This window comes from Centruroides vittatus, unplaced genomic scaffold (assembly GCF_030686945.1).
Source record: "Centruroides vittatus isolate TY-2023 unplaced genomic scaffold, ASM3068694v2 contig_7, whole genome shotgun sequence".
Taxonomy (NCBI): Eukaryota; Metazoa; Arthropoda; class Arachnida; order Scorpiones; family Buthidae; genus Centruroides; species Centruroides vittatus.
Genome location: NW_027122442.1, coordinates 3,222,098 through 3,246,494, shown reverse-complemented (window position 1 = coordinate 3,246,494; position 24,397 = coordinate 3,222,098). Strand labels below are relative to the sequence as shown.

At 33.5% G+C, this 24,397-nt stretch overlaps 2 protein-coding genes across 4 annotated transcripts in view; one reads left to right on the top strand and one right to left on the bottom strand.

Annotated features, from left to right (window-relative positions):
- LOC136980485 (uro-adherence factor A-like) overlaps window positions 1–10,681 on the top strand; it is a 147,246-nt gene extending 136,565 nt beyond the window's left edge. For 2 of the 3 annotated variants that reach the window (XM_067276605.1, XM_067276604.1), the window contains exon 15: window positions 9,766–10,681. In XM_067276605.1, the coding sequence (XP_067132706.1) occupies window positions 9,766–9,874 (109 nt within the window). In that variant the 3' untranslated portion in view covers window positions 9,875–10,681. Of the gene's footprint in view, window positions 1–6,194; window positions 6,255–9,765 lie in introns of all 3 variants that reach the window. The other variant, XM_067276607.1, reaches the window with a different exon arrangement.
- Window positions 10,682–13,345: 2,664 nt separating this feature from the next.
- The window catches only part of LOC136980508 (tight junction protein ZO-1-like), a 69,795-nt gene continuing 58,743 nt past the window's right edge, over window positions 13,346–24,397 (bottom strand). The window contains exons 30-32 of the mRNA XM_067276648.1: window positions 18,481–18,692; window positions 18,280–18,423; window positions 13,346–13,976 (exon numbers count right to left, since the gene is read on the bottom strand). Of these exons, the coding sequence (XP_067132749.1) occupies window positions 13,873–13,976; window positions 18,280–18,423; window positions 18,481–18,692 (460 nt within the window). The 3' untranslated portion in view covers window positions 13,346–13,872. The remainder of the gene's footprint in view (window positions 13,977–18,279; window positions 18,424–18,480; window positions 18,693–24,397) is intronic.

Genomic DNA, 24,397 nt, shown 5'->3' with positions numbered 1-24,397 from the left:
TAAAGTATTAAATATTAATGGAGATTGTCACACATTATGTTACCATTCATGTAACATTTTATAACTTAAATAACATTGGGATAAATCAATGTGAAGCATTTAGTACATACCGTATTTTACGGACTATAAGATGCACTTTTTTCTTCGAAAAATTGCCTCCAAAATTCAGGTGTGTCTTACAGTCTGTAGCGTCTTATAGGTATTTTTTTTTAAAAATTGCTTAAAAATTAAGGTGCATCTTATAGTCTGTAAAATACGGTATTTATATAATAAAATTTAATGTGATAGTTAATGAGTTTTGGAAAACAAAATCTAAATCACAAATTGCATTGGATGAACAAAACAGAACTGCGTCTCAGCTCATTATATTCTCTTAAAACTTCATAACAAACTAATTAGGTCTATTTGTATATTTTTTTATACATTTGCTGAAGATTATCAAGAAAACACAAATATATCCATTTATCTACCGATGCACCACAGTTCTAATGATGCAAGATTACCAAATGTTTATACACCTATGAAACACCAGCATGTACACATACATATAATGGTATACAGTATTAAAATTCTCAAGAATTTGAGTTATGATTTATTCCTCTTTAGTACCTATATAAATGTACAAATTTGTAAGTTTATATGGTTGTCATGATATTTAATAATTAATCAAATAAATTTTGTCTCATGTCCATTTAATATTATCTTTGTTAGAACACAACTTGGTTAAAGCAATTTTATTTCATTCCATATTGCTAAATCAAAGAAACAAGAAATAAATTATTTCAAATTGTAACCATGTTTGCTTAGTCTATAAAATACAGTTAAGGTGGAAGATATGTTACTAGAATTCAAAGTATTAAACTAGGCCATTTTAATCTTAAATAAAGATAAGTAAAAATTCAAATATTATTGTAATTAACTCATTAAATTACATCAAAGATATTTATAATTGTACGTACATGATATTTAGATGTATTTACGTGAAATTTTAAACTTACGATATAGATAGTAGATGCAAAAGAATAATCTCTCTGCTATGAAGATCATATATTTCAACTGTAGTGAAATCAACATCAGTCAATTGAATTTTTCTAACCAGTGAGAACAAACTAAATTAAAATTTGCCAGTCAATCAAAACTTCTGAATGTGAAATGAATGGGAATCCAACAAAAAATCCATCGACTGTTAATAACACGTAAGAAATGAAATTTCAAATTTAAATGGCTAACAAAAGATTTGGGAAATCCTTTTCTCAGTGTTGTTGGCAAACTTGCTAGAATGTAATACCATGTAAAGGGGTAGGTTAACCAGGGTCTTAAAGTCGGTTCATAGTTTGTCTACAGCTTGCAGTTTCAAGGAGAAAAGTTTAAAGATATTTAAAATATGGAGTTTTTTAGCATACAAAATAATTAAATAATCTCCCAACTTGTATCAGCATCAGCAATTCCTGTTATAAGCATTTGTTACCTTTTATATATATCAGTTACTCTTCTAATACTGGAATATATTACTTAAACACAGAAAAAACACTTAAATCAGCATATATTACCTCAAATTACAAATTCAGTTTCTCAAATTGAATTTTTAATTTGTTCATAAAAGCGTATTTGATTTTAATTTGTCTGTTTAGTTATGCATTATATATGCCTAAAGATGTCTGTTATAAACAGATGAAGACAACTGTAAAAGGACTAATTTGAGATAATATATTCTGGTTTAAGTGTTTTGTCCGTTTTGTATTGATCAACATCAATAGTTAAAAATCATTGAGGAGATGATGCATGGGAGATTAAAAGAAATCATGTAATACAGTGATGCTTTTAATCTCATACCGTTGTTTGTCATTAATGATAAAATTTTAGATATCACAAATCTTTGTAGTAGTAATGTAATTAATGCTAGATTTTTATTTGAGCTATATTATATAATATGGCTAATTAATTGTAAATATTTGTAATTTGGATTAAAAGTAGGTGATTAAACACCATCTCGTATTAAATTAAATAATTAGAAATAAATTAATCAGTTTAGAATATTAGAAATTAATAGAGTCAAACCAGCACAGATTATTTTAAATGCTTAGTTTGTATAAATTGCTGACAAAAAGTAGAAAGCCAAATGAATATTGAATCATCAATGATGCCCTTTACGGCAAATTTTTAATTTGCAAATTGCAATTGCATTTTAATATACTGATCTTTTGAAAGTGAAAAGACACTTGTAAAAAAACAGTTGCATTAATCAGAATAACAAATCTCTGGAAATAAAAGAGAGATTTTAAACAAAGAATGCACCCACAAAGAATGTTTTTAATTATATCATAAGTATTATAAATAATTTTGAAAATTTCTTTTCAGAAAAAATAACCGGACAAGGTAAGCCTTAAAAATTTGCTGTTATCAGTTGCTGTCTTATTCTAACGTTTGCTGCAGTCTGCACGATTGTTAATTTTGCTGTTCTAGTTGTGCAAAATGGAAGTAGGAATCAAATTCTTTATGTGAAAATAAATTGTTTTTGTGCATTCTGCTTTGCTTGCAAATGTCTATCTGAACTACAGATTTGCTGAAGCTTATCTACAGCAAATAAGAGACAAGTGATTAACTTTCATATTTGATTCCTTGAATATTATCTGCATTAAAATGATTTTTTATTTAATTTTTTTCTAAGTTTATTTTAACATTTATTAATATATTATTATTATTATCAAACTTTATTAATAATGATTTGATATATATTAATAAAATAGAAATGAAGTGATATAATAAAGTTTTGTATGCAACCAAATTCATACTCAGAAGAAAGAATAAGTACTAAAATCATCACTAAACACCTTTGGCTGCTGAGACATATTTATTTGCTTACACACTAATGCTTTCAGCCTAATGTATACGCCATCCTCGGGTAACATATTTTTGGAACTTCAGTTTTAAACTATTCCAAAATAGAATGCACTAAATACGGAATATTAGAACATTAACTTTTAAATAATTGAATAAAAACATAACATCTATTTCCAATAATTTCAACTTAAAGGTGAAATAAAATAAAATAAAAATAAATAAAACTAGAATTGTAAGTTTTAGATACAAAAATATATCATAATAAATGTGGTAAGTAGAAGTTTCTATAAGAAAACTTCCTTTTTACAATGAACTTCCATGCTGATGGTAAACAGTCTGCATCTCTTTGCATTAATACATTTATCCTCCAACCTGCTCTTATATATTGGCATTTCAATTTTTTCAGTGTTCAGTGCCAATGCTGGGGAGTGTAAAATCTTAACTATCTTTGCCTCATCCCATTTTACCATGGAGCCTTCAGCTTGTGACAGCTGGGATAGAACTGTATTGCAAAGGCCTTTTTTTTACACTGTATTTACGCTCTAAGTTTAACTCCAAAGTTTGTTTTGGTGACTCCAACATAGTAATTTTTCCTAAATGCATGTTTTCGTAAGGGATCTTGTACCTGCTTTCTCCTCTTTCCTTATCTTATCTTTGTCATTCCTCAATATACTGTACATAATTGACACTTTTTTGAAAATTAGTTTAGAGCTTTTATGGTCTGCCATTTCTTTCATAGTGTTCATGTTATTGTTAAATGTAAACTGTGATTGTATTGAGTCTGCTGTTTTGAGTCTTTGGTTTTCTTCCTTTATAACTTCTAATCAGTCTTATTATCATGCTAGTTTAGTATCTCAGGGTTTTGGTCATTCATTTCCTTAATTCCAGGTCTTCTAATGATGACCTGGAATGCTGCCAGTTTGTGTTGATAAGGGTCATTCTAATTAGATGGGAGTATAATGAGCTATGTATATTTTTAACATATACATTAGTGACTAAATTTCCTCTTTTAAATTTGAAATTTATGTCTAAAAAATGTATATTTAATGAACTCTTTTATTCCATCTTCAGTTTCAGCCAATCCTTGTTACTATTAACCTTATCTAGAAATTCACTAATTTTGTTATTTTTCCAAATGATACAAATGTTGTCTGCATATCTTTTAAAATACATGGTATCTGCCTTGAAATCATTACGAATACTTTTCTCCAGTTTTTTTTATACCAGTTTACGTAACAATCTTGATACTCTGATACTGGATTCCCTATGGGGACCCCTTTCTTTTGTCTGTACACCTGGTTGTTAAAACTAAAAACTGATTCATAGCACACTAAGTTGGCTAACTCTATCATCTCCTTGGAACAATTGACTAATTCTGGGATCAGGAGGAGCATAAATTCTGTTAGTGCTTGAAAACATTATTTTATTTTTTATCTAAGGATATAAATTCTCAAAGTCCATTATGGTCCCAATTTCTTCCTCCATTAACAGTAGGTCTTGTAACTCTCTAACCACCTTTCCTTAGTCTTGTGCAACCAATATACTATTCTGTTATCTGTTGGTGATGAATCTATGCAAGCATTTCTCCAGAATATATGTCAGTCCTCTGCATTTTTCTACTACTGGTTTAGTATCTTTACCTTCCTTATGTGTTTTAATGTTTTATCTTACATTCCAATTTAGTTAACAAAATAGTAAAAATTTAATACTGATAAATAAAGCATTGCACAGTCAAGCAAGAGTCATTGTTTTGGATATGTGTTATTTTTAGTTGTCAAAATTCAATTTACAGTGATGAAAAAATGCTATGAGTTTATAGCTTATTAGGATGGCATTTATCATATCATATAATTCTTTATAATGACATCATTATATAGATAGGAAATAATCATTAAAAAATGTATTAGCTTTCTAGATATACATTCAAACAGGAGTGTTTAATAATATCAATTAAAGCATGAATTGAACATTAAAAAAAATGAACAACAGAAGAGAGCTAATGGCAAGATATATGTGAATGTGTCTTTGATAGTTTTGGGAAAAATTGTGACAGCAGAAAACTACATCTGCAGTATACAAAGTTTTTGTGCTTTCTAAATATGCTCTTAGTGATTTTTAGACAAAAGAAATGCTGTTTGATTTGTAATTGCAATTTAAATTAGCATATAACCTCCACTACTTTCAAGTTGTCTTTAAAACATAGCTAACTAATAGATTATCTCTCTGAAATTGTCTTAGTCTTTTTATACTAATTCCTATATTCATTTTCATATATTGAACAAATGAAGGAATATGTAGAATTTGTTGGTTTGTTAAGAAAGTTAATTCCAGGCCATACCCTGTATTATCAACAGAGAAAAAGCATATTTAATCAGCAGTTTACAATGATGCTTTTTACTTTGCTTTGTATGCTCAAATAAAATGTGGGATACTCCAAAATAACTTTTTTCAAAAGTTTAGTAAATTTCACCTGCCAAAGATTTTTATAAATTGTTGAGAGAACAGAAATGGAAAAAAGCTAAAAGCATTTTAATGGCAGACTTATAGTACAGTATAGAGACTTAACTCAGTAGTTTCACCACTATTGGTAAAAATGGGGTCAACTTCATTTTCTTAAATGACAACTTTTATCCAAAACATTTTTTCAGAAAAATGCAGTTATCAGAAGTTAAAAGCATTTGAAGATACAATTGAGATAATTTGAACAGCTCGTATAAACATATCACAGAACATATTACTAAAAATGTGAAACATTTGCAAGAGAGAATTGGCATTCAGGGAAAGGAGATGTCCGATGTTTGCGATAGGAGAAAACTACGAGAGTCAAGGAAACTCTTGCTAATTAAGCACTCTGCTAAAAGTTTAATTAACTTAAAACTGTTTTAGATAAAAGTTTGTTTTTCATTTGAACAATAATATACAATAAAAAATGGGGGCTCTCATTTAAGAAAATGAAGTCGACTCTATTTCTATTATCCGTAATGTCATCTCGTTGCCCCCTTAAAATCAAGATTTTTGTTATAATGAATTTTTGTGGAATGTGTTTTTTAAGTTATCCAGTGGATTTATTAAAATGAATCACCCCGTTTATTTAAAACCAAGTATTTATAAATCAGCTGCCCACTCTTGATAGATACTGCTCATATATCACCTTTTGCTTTCTCCCCATAGACCTTACTGGAACGGGAGCTCTTCTAGAAGCTTGTGCTCCTGCCAGTTTTGTTCTATGGTTTATTGGAACTAGTAAAAAGCTTTTTTCAAGATGTTTTTCTTTTATAGAATTTGGAATTAGAATTTATTTTTGAATTCACAGAAAGTAATTATTTATTTTTTCTTTTCCATGTTTTTTGAAGTTCTCTATATCCTAAAAGGTGACTTTTAAACTATCTGAAAAGATCAATAGACTATAAGATGTAAGCATCCATAAATATTATTTAACATAACTTTATAATAGAATGCATCTTGTACTTTTAAATAAATTTTTTTTTTTAGTTTACTCATATAACAGTTTTTATAAATTATAATAGTGATATTTTAAAATCTTTAAAAAATTTTTTTAGTAGTAGTTGATGAAATATTTAAAGCAATGTCTCTCCTCCATTATCATTATCTATTAAAGATGACAGAGGAGAGATATATTCCTTTAAATATTTAATCAATTATATATGTTATTTAAGTACTCAGGATGATTTTAATTTTGTCAATGCTTAAGTTTTGAAAACAAGTAATTGAAAATCTTCCATGACTTGGAATCATGCTACTTGCTCTTATTGCTTACATTTGTCAAATTTTTCAATAGATATTCTGTCAGAATTTTAATTTCTTCTCAAAGTAATAGAGTTGACAGCGGTTAAATTACATATCTTTGTTAAGCTGCTTGTGCTAGTTAGAATTGGTTAAAAAACTAGTACCAATTTTATATCATTTGTCCTATCATTTTTAACACATTAATATAATAGTTGCAAATGAAATTTTTTTCTAGTTTTCTGTCATGAATATTAAGTCTTACATTTGGAGATCCATTAGGATTCTATAATTTATTTTGTAAATGATAATTCTTGGTGCAAAGTACCTAATAACAATATCTTTATCAGTCCCATACTCAGACTGATAGGGCTAGAAGAAAGGAGTAAGTTGCTACAGTAGAATCTTGTTAAGTTTTTGAAGGAACCACTCTAAATAACTTCTTAAGCAGAAAAACCTCTTATACAAGAATTGTTCAGTTTTATTTCAATATCTAGATAATATAACATAGCATAGTGTAACATAGTGAAATAGTAAGTGCACTGACTTATAGCAAGTGATAAAGTGACTGGTGTTGATAGGACATGTCAATAGTTAATGGACAGCACTGGATAGGGAATATGATAAAAAAATAAATAAATAAGACTTTAGCAAATTAGTAACCACTTCAGGTGTGTAGGTGTTTGATAAACAATATGGTGAACATCTGGAGTTACTTTATTAAAAGAAACTCCAGATTAATCTCTAATCTTTTTCCTCACCATTACTGTTTTTCATAAGTGATAAAGTTAAGTTTTAATAATGGCAAGGAAAAAGATTATGATTTGTTTTCAACAGAAACTTCTTAACTGGTAAAATATCGTCGATAAGACTAATATTTTGGAATTTCTTACACAGGAAAATTTGTTATGGGGGAAATTTTAACGTACATCTTATGGTGTAGATGCCAGGACTGAAGAAATTGGACTTCCTATGCAGGAAAACTTCTTAGGTGGAAACTTCTTACATGGGTTCTACTGTACCAGAATGGTGCCAATCATAACAACATATATTAATTCACTGTGTTTTTGCATTTTAGATTTTTATTTAGAGATTACAATAGAAATATTTACAGTCTGAATTTCAGTAGTAAAAATAAGTTATAGACAGGTAAAATAACAGTGAAATTCAATGAGGGTGAGCTCAAAAAGGACACTTTCAATTTGGAACATAGTTTATTTACATAATCTTTGTCCCGCTTAACACTCCCCAATGACTTGCAAACCTGTTCTCCCAATCTTAGAGTTTCCTCTACTAGAAAAGCAAATCCCGTTTCTTTGACGATTCAGTCTTTGAAATGTTGGCCAGGGCAAATCTTTTACTGACAAATTCATCCAAGAGAGTTTGGCTTTTCATGTGGTCCGTTTCTCACTTGTTAGACCTTGTCCTTGTCTCTCTAGTGTTTTCTCTTCTATTTCCTTTTCTGGTTTGGCTACTCTACATAATTGTCATTTTCCAACTCAGATTGTAACTTGAGCAGGTTGCTTACCTCATGTCTCACTTGATCTGTTGTATCAATCTTAGCCTGTTCTGCTTCTAGAAACACATACTAGTCTACTTGGGCTAGTAAAGCATTTATGCAGAAATAAAAGGTAGTACAAATAGAATGAGACTGAACAGGAGAATAGATTTAATCGAAAAGTAGGCCTATAGCAGATCACAGTGAGAAAAGGCATATGAATACTTTTTCTGTTATGTATCCATTTCAGGTGGATCTGTTATCATACATTTCAGGTGACATCTTTCATGAATAGTTGTCAAAGTTTTTGTGATCCGCAAATTCTGTTATATCGGATTGCGAGCCGTAGTTTAAGAAGTTCCAATTAGACTTTTCCCATTTCCCTGTATCCTATTTTAATGAATTTTAGCCATTCACTGTTTATCACACAGTTAATGAAAATACTTTTGTTTTGTCTACTTCTGAGTTTTATTAGTGATTATTTACATAAAATATGTTCTATACCAGGGGTGGGCAAGCAAGAGTTCAGTGGGAGCCGAAATGTAGGTTTTGCAAAATGCATGGGAGCCGCAGTTCTGTACTGTTGTGGCGGATAGTATGGTAAGGCTGGGAAGGATAGCTCTTTCAGCAATAGCCGCATTTGCCCATGTCTGTTCTATACTAATATATTGTTTTACATAATTAAAAACATTTAAAAAGTTGGATTACCATAAAATGAGGCTTACAAAAAATTATTTAATAAGATATTACGATATCACGATGAATAATTTTTTATACTAGAATAAACTGTTACAGGATAAAAAAAAAATTGTTATTAAAATATATTTGAAAAGAAATACAAATGAACTTTCTTGATAATTAGAATAAATTGTATATATTAGTATAAAAAAAATAAAATTATATCCTACCTTTAAAGATTATTACTCTACTCTAAAGATGTAGCTCTAATTATAGATATATATACTTTCATATGTGGAAAATAAACATTTATTCTAATACTTTTAGACAATTTAATTGATTCTAATTTAAGATAGAACCAATAGAATGGAAATGTTTTAATAATAATAATAATAATAATAATAATTTGTTTATTATACTTTTTTGAGAAAGAAGAAAAAGTCAATTATGCATTTACATTACACTATTTTATACTGTGTATACAAATGTGTAATGTGATTTTATTATATACAGTATATAATATTAAAATAAGGTGTCTTTCATATATTTTTACATGATAATTTTCACTGGAACATATTCCACAGTTTTTACAACACATTTTTAGTTTTTGAGATCTCCTATATTAATGGAAATTTAAATATTATTCAATTGGGTTAATGTTACCCTAGGTATACAAAATGGCGGCTCGTCTCTGACTCCAGCATACAGAAGCGAGGAAACAGTGAGACGCACGTTTTCTAAACCTAACCTATTCTAATAAATTATCATAATTATTAGCAACTAAATTATTATAATAGGTTAGGTTTAGAAAACGTGCGTCTCACTGTTTCCTCGCTTCTGTATGCTGGAGTCAGAGACGAGCCGCCATTTTGTATACCTAGAGTAACATTAACCGTTTTGGTCGGTATACTTCCGTGTTTTTTAATAAATAACTGTTTATTTCATCAACTTTAGTAATGTTTATGTAAATATATAATTTTTAAAATGACTGATTCGTTTCTTAGGTACGAAGTTTCCGACGACGATGACATGTTAACGGCTCAACACTTCAAAATGGTTTCGGTCAATACGCGTAGTAGTTCGGAAGACGAAGCGGAAGGAATAACAGCGTAGGATTTATCGACACGAATTATTTTCATTAACAGTATTCCACACTCATTTCGTTTGTCCGGAGAGTTTTATTAACATAAATTATTTGTATTCCATATTCCTGTCTGTATATTGTTTGTATTATATTGAATTACGATAAAAATTCGTCACTTAGTGGAAAATCGAGATCGTGCATCTTTCATAACGTTTTTTTATTTTTGTTACGATTTAATTTATGCGTAAAACAATTTTTTTAATAACCTCAGTATCGCAATATTTATGTTAGGTGCAAATTTGGTATTTTAATATCATTTATTCTCTACCAAATTTGTAACATCCCACCATTATTATTCTCTCAGGTCGACGTACGAACTTCGTTGCGCTCGCAATACTGCCATTGTTTTTTTTTTTTTACACGCCAGATTTTCTCCTTGCGCTCGTATTTATTATTTACATAATCTATCGGTTATCGTTGATCGTGTTTTTATCATTATGCGACACGGGTATCGTACCGAATGAAGATGCGTCAGCATCGTCCATTATTTGGGTCCTCCTTGTACAGAATCATAATTAATGCTCACAAAGCGTATAGATTTGGGAGATAATCCCCACACTCGAGTTGTTTTTCCTATAATTATTATTATTATTTTGTAATAACTATGTTATTATGTTATTAATAGTTTATGTGTGTGCCATGTGTACAGTTTTCATTTGTGTAAAAAAGAAACGTTTTGTCATTTATTTCATCTGTGAATATTTTTAAACGATTAACCATTTTATATAAGAGAATGCGAGTACGTTTTGTATAGTCCATAATCATGTACATTTTTTTAATAGAGTGAAAAAAAGTAAGTGTCGATAACTAAATACTGCCGAACCAAAATTTCACGGTAAATACCGTGAAAATGAATACGAAGAAGACCATGGGTACGGTTCAGAATTCTTTACTAATCAGAGATTTATTCCATTCCATTTTTTAGTATATTAATTATATCCAAATATTTCTAATAGCTATAAAAGTGATATTAGTAACAACTTATTTTTTTTAAAACAATGTTTTTCCTCTCGTTGTAAATGAAATTTGTCAAATACTGATACTGTAATTCGGGATCGTCTTCCAGTCTTACAAAAATGCAAGAATTATCTCTGGATTCGATCACACTCACATATTTACCAAATATAACTAATCTTATTTTGTATAAAATTATACATTTGTGATATTTAATAGCATCGAATGTAAAAACAATGTTTTTTTACAAACGATAAACAATGTGTTTCTTTTAAAATTTTCAAATAATATTTGATCTGTAAATGAATTTTTATGCAGTATAATGTAACTAAATAAAAATTGTAAATTTAGTGATTTTTTTTCTATTGTATTCATACGTTCAAAAGTTTCAAAATAAAACACCTGTAGACATATTTTAATTAAAACAATGCATCTGGTGTTTTTTTTTTCTTTCATGTTATGGGTACTGACTGAACTATTCCATACTCAACGTGGATTCGGCCGGGCTCAATGGATCAGTCGGGCACTGGGGATGGGGATCCCGCGGAAATTATATGTTTCAGACAGTTATAAAACTTTATATTGTTGTTATAGATTAAGTGCCGTTTTATGTCACCACGAACGGTCTTCGTTAAATTTGGAATGCTTACATTTCTATCGCGCAAGAGCGAAACTACCTTCGTTAATATGGCGTTACGAATTTTCACTCATGATCACGGGACCGCCGCCCTTCGGGAGGCAGCTGTAAAAGCGAAATTTCCAGTTATAAGACTACTTTATAAAATAAGATTGTAAGGTAAGCAATTGGGGTAGCAATTCGCTTACAACAGAGCCAATAGGATGTAGCAAAACGTTAGTCACTTTATCGGACATGGCGATTAAGGAGGGATAGAAGAATCGATACAATTATTGCAAGAAAGGAATCGATTCCAATGTGTAAAAGAAAGAATTGTTTTTGGCAAAGAACTAGAAATCACATAAACATGAATTTTATAAATTATACAGTAATAATCGAAGATTACAAATTGAAATAACGAAACAGAAATTGTAATGAAGTTAAGACCAGTTCTCACACTATCACTGAAAAAAAGATTTTTCAAATAGCTTTTCTAATACCTTATTTCTGTCTTTATTCGCTTTGAAAATAGTCTTTCCGCGGATGCAGAGGTTGCTTTCTACCTGCAGAAAGACTATTATGGCTATATAATTTTGCGCTTCTCGTACAATCGAGGGAAATCTTCCGCATCTCAAACCAGAATTTCAGTGAATTCAAAGACGTCGCTGCTACTGGTTCGGTCAAGTGTATACTCAGTTCATCACAACCAGCTTTTTTTAAAAATTCTTCCAAAAGCTAATTTCTTGTGGTAGATTCGAAAATCGAAACGATTATTTCTTTCAGGCCTAAAAGCTTATCTAAGTTAGAGAATGAAGTGTCTTCATGGTCCGTCTTATGTTTCAGATGGTTTTGCCACGCGCTGCTGAATCATTAAAATAACTTTTTGATCTATGATCAATGTGAGATCAGTATGAAATTGGAAGACAGACTTCTATGTTTTCAAATCACTCGTTTATATTATTGAAAAGAATATATTTTGCAGGTGGTGTAGTCTGTTTTAAAGATGTAACGTTTATTTGTTTTACACAATTTATCATCGAATCACGTTTCATCACGTAACTCTCTGATCGTGCATTCCGTGGGCTTAAAAAGGCCACGGACTGCATCAAGTAATAACGAGCATCATTAATTTTATAACTTTGCGTTCTCAATATTCTGGACGACTCAGCGATGATCAAGTATTTATACTTTCTGTATGCTCATATAAAACGAGCTGCGTAACTTTTCCGACAAAAAACTTAACATTGTGTGCGGCACCATCTGTTATGATAGTTTATTTTAAAACTTTTTATATTATTATTATAAAATTGGAAAAAGCTTAATTTTGTGGGTAAAGATAAAATTAAAATCGTCATTAAGTCCGTCCTTATTAGCGAGGTTGAGGCCGAAGTTTTAAACTTGAAAACGTGTACGTCGGACGTTCAGCGCCGCTTTCTTGTAAGCCTAGAAGTTTGACAATGGCGTTTGGAATGTCGAGCGTGATTCCACTGACTTTTCAAACGCCATTGTCAAACTTCTAGGCTTACAGGAAAGCGGCGCCGAACGTCCGACGTACACGTTTTCGAGTTTAAAACTTCGGCCTCAACGTCGCTATTCTGTTATTTATAACAGCCGGAAAAATAATAAAGTTACTGTAATAATAAAGTGATCAGACATCCCAGATTAACCGAGACTGTCCCGGGTTGGAAAAATGTCAAAGCCGGGACAAAATTATTTATAAGTAAATATTAGTCATTGATATAGACAATAACATTATTAAGCAACGAAATCATTCAAATAACAACCTCGCACCCTATATTTCCTACCTTCAATTATCAGAATCCCGGGTTGAAGTTCAGAAAATCTAGTCACTTTATGTAATAAGAAAACATTTTTTTATAATTAATTTTTTATTGTAACACGCGAAACCGATTTGTCAAATTTCTGGATGTAATTTGGTACTGTAGGTCCAGAAATCTTTAGATAAAATTTCATCATCATTTGGCACTTGCGAACACTTTGACGATGAATGAATACGATAGATTACACCGTCGTTATCGGATAGGATTCTGTCGTGGTAGCCGCAATGCGAACACAGTCTTACTTGCGGGTAAAAGATCTATCAAATAGTAGAATAATTTAAAGATCCCAAAGATTTTCATAGTGGGAGTGGTCGTTACAAGATTCGAAAATTTGTTTCGAGTTACATCTATCGGCGAATAAATTCCGTCGGTAAGCAAGCGCTTCCGTTCTTTGGAATCTTTATTTCCGTGGAAAATCGATCGGCGTGATTTGTTTTTACAATCGATCGTCGTATCATTCTATTTCGCAAAGTAGAAAGAGACGATTAATAATCTCGTGTCGATCGAAACGATTAAGCATCTATTCGTCAGCATCCGTAGTATCCGGTCTAGAGAATCAGAAGTGATCTACGGAGATTGTGACGAAATTATCGTCGACACTACTCTCGGTTTTTCCGTCTTCGCGATCCAAAGTCACGTTGCGCCATTCTATCGGTCGACCTGAAAAAAAAATTAATTAATTAATGAACTATTCCCGATTATTGATGGTCACCGCGTTAAATTTTTAAATTCCTGACACGTTTTCCTAAATTTAAAATTCGAAGAAATGGGCTAATAAATTTTTTCGAAATTCATTAGACCAGTTTTTGATTGAACGAGTTCGTAATTACGCTTACGTCACTAGTACGTATGGACAATTGCCCGGAGTACCAAATCGCAAACAACGATTTTTTACTATCGACTAGAACCAGAAAGTGAACGATCTCCCCATGATATGGCATAGAACTTTTTGGAAGAAAAATTCAAAAACTCCTATTGGTTAGTGTCCTTTCTCCCTTGGCTCGATTTAGTTGCCCCTTCTTTCAATCTTGGTGTTTTATGCGCTCGTTCGTCTTTCCTAATGCAATTATAAAATTTTGACGAATCGACTATTTAAATGTTAGCAGAGTGGACCGGAATAAAAATAAACGTTATAATAAATAACGGAATAAACACTATTTTACAACTGCAGATGAAAACGAAAATTCGAGAGGAAAGATGTCGCTGCTTAGGAGAAAATGTAAACAATAGAATAAACTTTAACCGCTAGAAATAAATTTAACAAAAGGTATTGTCATTTCACGGCAAAAAAGGGCAAGCGGGAAGACCTATATACCATAAAAGTACTGTATCAAACGGAGAAAAATGTGACATGGCTGTTTATTCTGACAGTGTAGATAAGGTTATATATAACCTTATTTACACTGTCATATACACATCTACACTATATTTAGTTTTAGACCAGCAGCATACTGAACAAAACTCGTAAAACTATAGGCTAAGCGATTAATTTGAAGATTAGTTATTCACATTTCTTTTACGAATTAGTAAACTCGTCGATATGCGAGAACTGTCCATTGTAATTAACGAGCTTAATGACATGTAAATTATTTAATTTATACAAAAATTGTTTAATCCCTATTGGAGTATTAAGCGTTTACCATATGTTCCTAAGCACAAATTTCTCGACCGCATCAAAATTATGAGCAGATGATCCGGAATACCGGATAAAGATTGCCTGGTACTGTACGTCTCAAACCGGTTACATTTTAAAATGATACTGGCTCTAGAGGAATACTAATATTCGAAAGCGTTTAGAAGCTTCTAGAAACAGAACTACTTGCTTAAAATACTTGTGCTTGGAAAGAAGGCCAATTATTTCATCGAAACAGAAATTTTTCTAAATACATCTTTGCCAAAATCTCGGCAAGTTTAAAATTACCTAGGCGACTAAGATAGCCATTTCGTATGCCCATTCGGCATCCGACCCGGCCCGATGGTGAGGGATTGAGCATGACAAAACTAATCAAGTTATCACTAAAAATATTCTGAATGATGAAACTCCGTTATGAGAGATCTCCCTCATAATGGCAAATTGACGCCTTTACAAGATCTCGGCCGTCCAGTCGTTCCAGAAGAGTCTCTATTAAGGATGCTGTTTTTTGAAATTTTTATTATTAAAGCCTGCGTATGCCATTTTAACTTGTTAGTTTAATTAAATATTTAATTCAATTTAATAAGTTATACAAAAAGATGGTTCTAGTCCTAACTAGAGCTAGGGCTAAGCTGAGATTCCTTACGATGTGCAAGAACGAAGGGTTGTTCCCCATGTCCATTCAACGAATACGTCTTCCAGCTGGATGTGAGTCGTCGTTATCCAAGCTTAGAATATTATGTTTAAGAAAAGCGATACGCTCAACACGCAAGACTGTATTCTCTAAACTCAATAGTGTAATCAACGTGGAAAATCAAATACACAACCAGGATCCTGAATTACTACAGGAGATCCATACGAGGATTGTTACTTTCCAATGTAAGCTTAAAAGAAACCTCTCCAGACGTTATCAAAAGAAATTCCAGTGTATTCTTAACAAACAAGGACCGCGTGGATCATTACAACATTCATCCTTGATATGCTGGGACAACATCTCACCACCTGATTTCCTCCTCCGCTCTTTAACGCATGGTCCTATGTGTGCACCACGTGGCCCTTGCATACGACCGGGAACGGTCATGCCTGACGTCGAAAACCTCATTTCTGGAATGAATGACGTACACAAGGAATATTACAGATGGAAATCTGCCTTCAAGATAATAGCTGCTAACAACCGGAAACAGAAGGATACGATGTGGCAACAGGTTTCCAAATCCAAAAAAATGGTTAAAAGATCATAACATAATCGTTCTCAAGGCGGACAAAAGCAAGGCTCTCGTGTTATTGAAGAAAGAAACATACACTTCCATGATGCAAACATACATCAACGACACAGAATGTGAAGGCATCGATGATGGATTTGTCAACAAGCTACAAGTACGTGTGAAAACATTTACACAAACTTGTTTAGCCAGAGAGCTGAACCTTAACAGCGCAGTGGTGCCTTCCACTAATACCCCCAGGCTATTCGCGTTAACTCACAAGGATACACCATCCTTGAAACCGGTCCTTGACAAGACAAGATCCCTCACTAGAGTGCTGGATGCGGCGGTGCACAAGCACATAATTCACGACTTAAACAATTACCCTTGGATAGTCAGGAACCCACAAGAATTATTAGACGCATTGAAACCCCTCAACGTAACTGACCGGGCATACATCACTGTTCTCGATTTCGTTTCATTGTATCCTTCCATAAAAATCCAACCGTGCTTTTGCGCGATTAGAGACCTCTTACTAACGTCGCACGGAACGCACCGTAAACTAGTCCTGGAACTAGCCCACATTCTGTGCTACACTTCCTTTTTCCGTTTCGACGACAAAACATATCTTCAGAAACGTGGTGTTCCGATGGACAGCCCGCTGTCGGGCGATTTATGCGAGTTGGTCATTAGAAAACTGGAACAAAGAATCATAAACCTCTTTAATTCCGACATGCATATTTATAGGAGGTACGTCGATGATATCTTTATTTTATGGAAAACTAAGCCCAATATAAACAGGTTCATCGATGCAATGAATAACAACCCGTATGGACTCCACATCAAGCTTGACCAAATAAGCAACTCAAATGCGAACTTCTTAGATATCCATATGCAATTAGATGGCAACACAATATCTACTAAGGTCCATTACAAGCCATGCTACACTCCGTTATTCATCCCTGCCGTTTCAGAGGACCCTTTCTCTTACAAGGTAACTGCCTCCCGGGCCCTTACGAAAAGAGCGTTCACGCACCACTCCAAAATCGAGGACACCATATCTGAAATAGAGCGCATCCAGAACATAGCCACAAGACACGGCTATAGCCGTACATTCGTTCATAACCTTGCGTCTGCATATTATACACAAATGCATCATACTGACAACACCAACACACGCACTAACAACTTCAATATCACTCAATCACGTGTCGTGGTTGAATATAATAAACACCTAGACTCCATTTGCAGGGAAATTGCCGCATACACCAACAAAAAGATCGCTTACAAAAGGCGTAACACTATATATGACCTCATGCGCAATTCCAAGGACAACGTAGATAAAAGAATGGCACCGGGGGTATACTCTGTTCCATTATGGGATGGCAGATTCCAAAGAGAGCTTGTATACATCGGTTCAACGAAACGGTCGCTCGACAAGCGTCTACGCGAGCACAAGTATATTGAGCGCAACAGAGGCAACTGCCCTCTCCACGTATGCCTCGACCCCGGGCATAAGTGCTGATCTGCAAAACGCGGAATTGATTAAACTCTCCCACCGATTGGACCATCTACGATCTCTGGAAACTCTGGAAATATACGAAGCTGGACTGCACACAATCGATGATGGATTTGTCAACAAGCTACAAGTACGTGTGAAAACATTTACACAAACTGCATCAATTCTAAAGATGCATGTAACATTTCTCAAGCTTGGAAGTTTTGTTACAAAGGGGAAGTTCCCCACAGCTATATTTAATGTACAGTACACCCCTATCTCTTCGTTTATATATGGAATGTAATTGCATTGTGTTATTGCGCTACACGTATTACGTATGTCAACAGCACGTATGATCCCATGGCAACACGAACGCACAACGGTTCTATTCGAAAGTTTGAATACGTTCCGAAAGAGTTTTGAAGTTGTAACGAATCTCAAGAGTTATAACCTGAGGAAGACCGAGTTAACGGTCGAAAACGTTTGTTTTCAATTAACTGTTACTGGTTTTTTCAAAGGTTGTTGGGAGTGAATTATTTAATTTGTTAGATTTGCTTAAAATCGTAGTTAAAATTGTTTTATCGATATAACATAATCGCACAGTCGAAAGAAGAGAGATAGATTACGTACCGTCTGGAGTGTCGCTGGCTTTGAGAGAAAACGACCAATTTTCGGGATTGACAGAAGCGCAGTGAGGCATTTTGAGTTGGATCGGAACGTCGAAATGCAATCCGGGTGGACCGCACATGACCAACGGACTGAGTAGAGTTTCTCCTGAAACAGAATCGAGAGTTTAGTCTATACGCGCAAACGAAGACTCGACGGAAGTACCTTTATCTCGATCGAGGGGAGGCATCATCTTGTCCTCTCGACACACTTTGAAGAAGATTTCTTGTTTCTTTCCTTCGGGGAGTGCCCCGGGCGGAATAACAATGCAGACTCCCGTTTCTTCGGACAATAAAGTTCCTCCGGTATGATCGAAGATACCTCTGGCCGTTGCTACCACATTGCGTTCGATGTCCGACGAAGCCGGAGACGTCGATCTGTTGGACAAACATTCATAATAAAACACAGAAATAGAAATCGCGAGCTATTTTACATTCTAATTTCAGTTTTTGTTTTGTCTTAGGTTACTACAAGCAGAAATGAGACGCACTCCAGTGGGCCGAAAAGCAATTAAAACCTAATACGAATGGCTTTTATGCTGTTATTTGACTTTATTTACAGCAGACTTTATGTCGTTGGAAATAACCGAAAAACTGGCACATGGTTTTGGGGTAATGTGGTAGAATTTTTCGTGAATACTTAATATTTAAAGTAATAAGATTATTATTCAAACCAAGTGAATGAAAAATAATTTATGGCGTACAATTTTGCTGCAATAGCCAACCAGAGATGTTTATAAATATAATATCCTTATAATTCGGATCCGATTTATTGTACAAGCGATGGTTTTCCTTTATCTACAAATGTATCTAAATTGGTGTCAGGATTTCTACTACAGTCTGCCAGTTTTAATTTCCCACCGCACGTTGGAATTGACGTGATTCCACGCCGTATCGTTGATGTAATGACACTAACTCTTTTCGGTTACGTTTTTGTCCACGTTAACCGAAAAATGCCTGTCCAGTTTCGGCGCTCTTTTTACACCTGTCCAGTCGTAACTTAACGCTCTCAAAAATCTTTGAGCTCTAATTCCCTGCATTATAGCATTTACTTTACGTGTACTCATGAAAAACTTTCGTTGTGGTTATCTGATAATTTTAATTAGAAAAGACGATTTCGTGCCCATCTTTCTGTAATTCTGTCAGACTTCTAAATTCGTAAAATATCAACCAGAAGGAAACTGCAGTAGCAGAGAGCATCGAAAAGGATTTGTTGGATTAATAGAGGCAGCAATACAAGTATTTTCGCCATAATGATTTTCTCGGCCAGTCGAGATAAAGTCATGCACTTATAATAGAGATTTGGATTCGAATTCGAGGACAGATTGAACTTTCATAAGTGGTTTGTCCTCGATATTTTGAGCACAGTCTTTCAACACCGGTTACCCTGTTTTCAACGACACCAGGATTGGATGGCCGAGTTATGGTAGCGTACCGCTCCGGACCCGTGGATGTATCCGATAGGATCCCTGATATCGCGTTTTCGTTCCTTACCACCTGGCATATCATTGTTGGCCTGGCAAACTCACGACCAGCTTGATTAAAAGACACTGTTTAGTGCCCACAGGCCAAAAAATAACTCCATTTGTCAACTCGAAGCGAACCCAGTTATCTTAGCGCTCATAAATCATAGGGCTGAAAGTTATATAGGCTAACTGTAATTTCGATGTCTTGAAAAAATTTTTGAGGCATCGCTAATGTAAGAAATATGAATTAGTGTTACCTATGGTAGCGAACATGGCGGCTCGTCTCTGAAACAGATTTTATTTAATATAAATAGACTTAAAGTGGGAAAATGTAAACTCTAGATATCCAACATAAGCGATCCTGTCTACCGAGAAGAAACGGGTGGTTTGAACTAAGAAATTTAAACCGGTAACTTAGTTATTGTTTCAAAATATTTTATTTTTCATTAGACATCAGTCAAAATTTCATATCGATTACTTATATACATTACTCTCCTCTCTGTGGGCTAGTCCACAGGTGCCGGAGTGGGTAGAACTACTGAACACTATTTGTAGGTTCGTGCCTAGCTAATGGGCTGGCTATGGGCAGTTTTTCGGATTTCATTAGCCAGTTGACTTTCCCATAAAAAATCCTCCCGGAAAGCATCGTCCAAATGTTGCGTTGCCGTATTCCACCAAACTTTAGTGCAGGATCTCAAAATGGGCCAGTCAAATATATGTATATCAGATGCGAGCTGTATTTTTTATTACAGTATGTTTCGATTTCGGTAAACCTGTACTGTAATTAAAAAAAGACTGGAACAAAGGTCCTTTTATCGCTAGGCCTTTACAACTTACATAAACAGTTAGACGTTTGAATTTTTATGCTTTAATTCCCGAGAAATGTTAGAAACACCAATTTTTAGAAATCATTAAGGCCGCGGCCGTATATGAAACCTTAACGAGCCATATCCGGCCCGCGGACCGCTAATTTGTGACTTCTGAATTGTGCACGAGGTTAAAAGAGTAAAAAAATCCTTTAAATCCTTGTACGCATAGTAAGGACTATAATTTAGAAATACTTCTAACTTGAAAATCAGAAGGATTATTTTTTAAATCAACTGACCACCAGAATTTTAATTAAAAATTTTGAAATTGCAAAATGTTACAATAGTAGTGTATAAGCATATAAATGTCCGAAAATGGATACAACACGGATTATGAGATCGAGCGGAAATTTAATTTCGAAATTGAAATTAAAGCTGAATTTCGAAGTACGAAAGAAATTACAAATAATTTTTGAGGTTAATGTTACCTATGGTAGCGAACATGGCGGCTCGTCTCTGAAACAGTGGGGACGCACGTTCTCTCCTAATCTAACCTATTCTAATAAATTACCATAATTATTGCCAACCAAATTATTAAAATAGGGGTAATTTATTAGAATAGGTTAGATTAGGTTAGAACGTGCGTCCCCACTGTTTCAGAGACGAGCCGCCATGTTCGCTACCATAGGTAACATTAACTATTTTCGATAGTTGGAAATTTTTCCAAAACTTTTTATGAAAATCCACGAAACATTACGAAAATACCCACGCGATCCTATTTTTATCGCAATCGCATACTTTATAATGTATTGTCTTTTCGCGAGTTAATTAATTTATTGACGTAAACTTGGAATTGCACCTTTGACCTGTCTTCGTACTTGTTATTTTTTAAGCAAATCCTCCTGGATTATTATATCTGATAAATGATTAACTTATATATTACTTAGCAATGTATAAGTTAATCATTTAGCAGATATATTGCTTTACATTGCAAAGCAACAGACTCGCGCGCAGGATTTTCAAAGGTTGATGTTTTTGAAAAGCATAACGTAGTTTTATTAGTTTTTACAAAACAAATGTGTACAGTAGAAATAATTGAACGGGTATAAAATTTACATAATTATAAGATATATATAATATACTGTTTAATTTTGTAATTCTTTTCAAATGGGATGTGTTAAACCTCGTGTGAACGTTGTAAACCTTGTTTAGCAATATTGTTACATATTTTTTGTTAATAATTTTAAACGGGAGGAAAACAGAATTTTACCTAAAACCTAATTTTATCGGATGATGATTATGTTGTATTGGGCCACAAAATAAAACTTCGGCCACACAGACCGTAACGGACGCTACTACCATGGTCACAACGTAAGCTACACTGGTAGCAACAAAGAAAGCTATGCTGTTATTTTCCTTCGGTCTTCAACATAGCGGTGTGCTCAGTATATCGTGGGACAGTGGTTTTTCTAATGATATTTTTCTTTTACTTGCTGCTGGGAGAAAACGAAGCGGGTTCATAAACTGAATGAAAATCGATCCGAATGTGAATTTCATCATCTGATGCAGGATTTTCATAAGTACGAAACTAAATTTAAAGAATACCATCGTTTGAATGTGTCCCACTTTAACGGTATTCTTCAGTAGATATATTCCGTAGACACTGATATTTCCAACTTTCTTCTATCAAAACTTCCGACATATTTACATATAAGATCGAGATACTTACGTGGTAATAGAACTGATATAAAAAAACATACGAGAAGGTCTTTTTTTCTTGTGCTTGTGCGTAGTCGGGCCAAAATTCCGTACCTACGGATTGCTGTCTATGATCTAACATAGCGAGCGCAGCGTACTGTACATTACATCGCCTCCGCGATGCAGTGTGGCGGCTCACAGTGTTTAATATGGTGGCGACCTTTTATATTCGTTGCGTCCATAGCATACATGTATAGCGGTCTTTGTGTCCAACACAGGCTACTAAAATTATCGGTATTCTCGTGCTCGATTTTCCTTAAAATAACGAATTGTTATTGATATTCAATTACTTAGTTACTACAATATTAGTCATGTATTTATAGTTTATACTCAATAGTATTTTGTCGAGTTCTATTCGTGCAAGTTTACATTTCTGTTGTTTTTGTTTATTTAATAAGTTTTTTATTATTTTTATGCTGTTTGAACATATATTGTATCTGGCAGGTTAATCAGATAAAGTAAACCCCAATGAACTCGGACTAATAGGGGGTGAAGTTTATCCAACGAAAGTCAACTCTGAGTTAGCGAGGTGTTTTCTTCCACGACGTGGAAAACGAGAAGGTGAATATACAGTACAGTAATTTTTTACGATCAGTTCTATATAGGAGTTTTACTTCAGTAGGTTATGCTGCTGAATTTATTTTTACGGGAAATGAGCTCAAAAAAGTTCACCACTACTGAAGTTACACGATAGTATACAGTACTGTGGTGTAACTTTAGTAGGCTAGCCTACACGTTTTTAGTAACTTACCGACTACAGTAGCATAATGCACGATAGGGCAAATACTTCGGATATCGAAAACATTCGCTATTTATAAATGTTTCTATTGTCAAGAAATTTTAAATTACTGTACAATTTTTCGTAAAGACTGGCCCGATTATGCGAAATCCGAGTTAGCGGGGTTTATAAACTCTACATGGGATAAATATTGTGTATATATGTAAACATTACATAATAAACTCAAATAAACGTTTATTTGTTTTTTTTATGTACAAATTGTATGAATTTAATCGAACATGACAATTCTTCGAAATAGAACGAACACCGCAATATCGAAGAACTTGAAGATAGAAAACGACGTGGGTGTATATACCGACCGAAAGGTATTATTAGATGGTCGAAGAAATTGTAGTCAATTAGGCGGATTGTGCAATGATAAAAATTCTTGGTGCTTCCTCTATGTAATGAAACTTTGGAAATGATTATGTTACTTGTTGAGAGAATTAAAGAATTACTTCAAACTACTTATAAACTGATTTTTTTGCTAAAATATTTTCATTAATATTATCTATATATATAAATGAGGATGTTTGTTTGTTCGCTATACACTCCTAGGCATTTCGACCAATTGCTGCGAAACTCGGTAGCTGTGTTCAAATACTTCTAACTTAGATCATGTCATCATCCAAAAATATCAATTGCATTTCTATAAATCAATTTTTATTTACATTCGATTTTCTGAGTTACACGTAGCGCCATTTATTGGCAAAAATGTTAACGAAATAATTAACTAGTGTATATATAATTATTACAAAAAAAGGTTATAATATTTAAAAATATATATTATATTCACTAATTTACTGCGATAATGATATAGCGCAAAATAGATGCGCCGTTACGCATTACTGCGACAATGATACAGCGCAAAATAGATGCGCCATTACGCATAACTGCGACAGGTAGCGCATAGCACTTGCCTGCGTAGTGTAGTAGTGTTTTGCCCCTGTACATCATACTTTACCTGTCAGCAATAGAGTCGTGCCAGTTATGTATCTAATTCCGTTCGGGGAAAAATTTTTGTGACTTGAGGTACAAATCGGAAGTTCATATATAGGTAATGTGGTCCTTTTCTCTTACGATTTCCATGTCTGGTCTCTACTTTAATCTATCTAACTCCGTTCTCGAGATTAAGGAAGGTCAGAAACGGACGGACGACTGGGAATTTATAGCTCTACAGTTTTTTCCAATTGTAGCCCAATAAGTATACTCCAGTAACCGAGTGGATAAAACAACCGAACACCGTTATTCGGTCGTGGGTTCTCGCATGGCCAA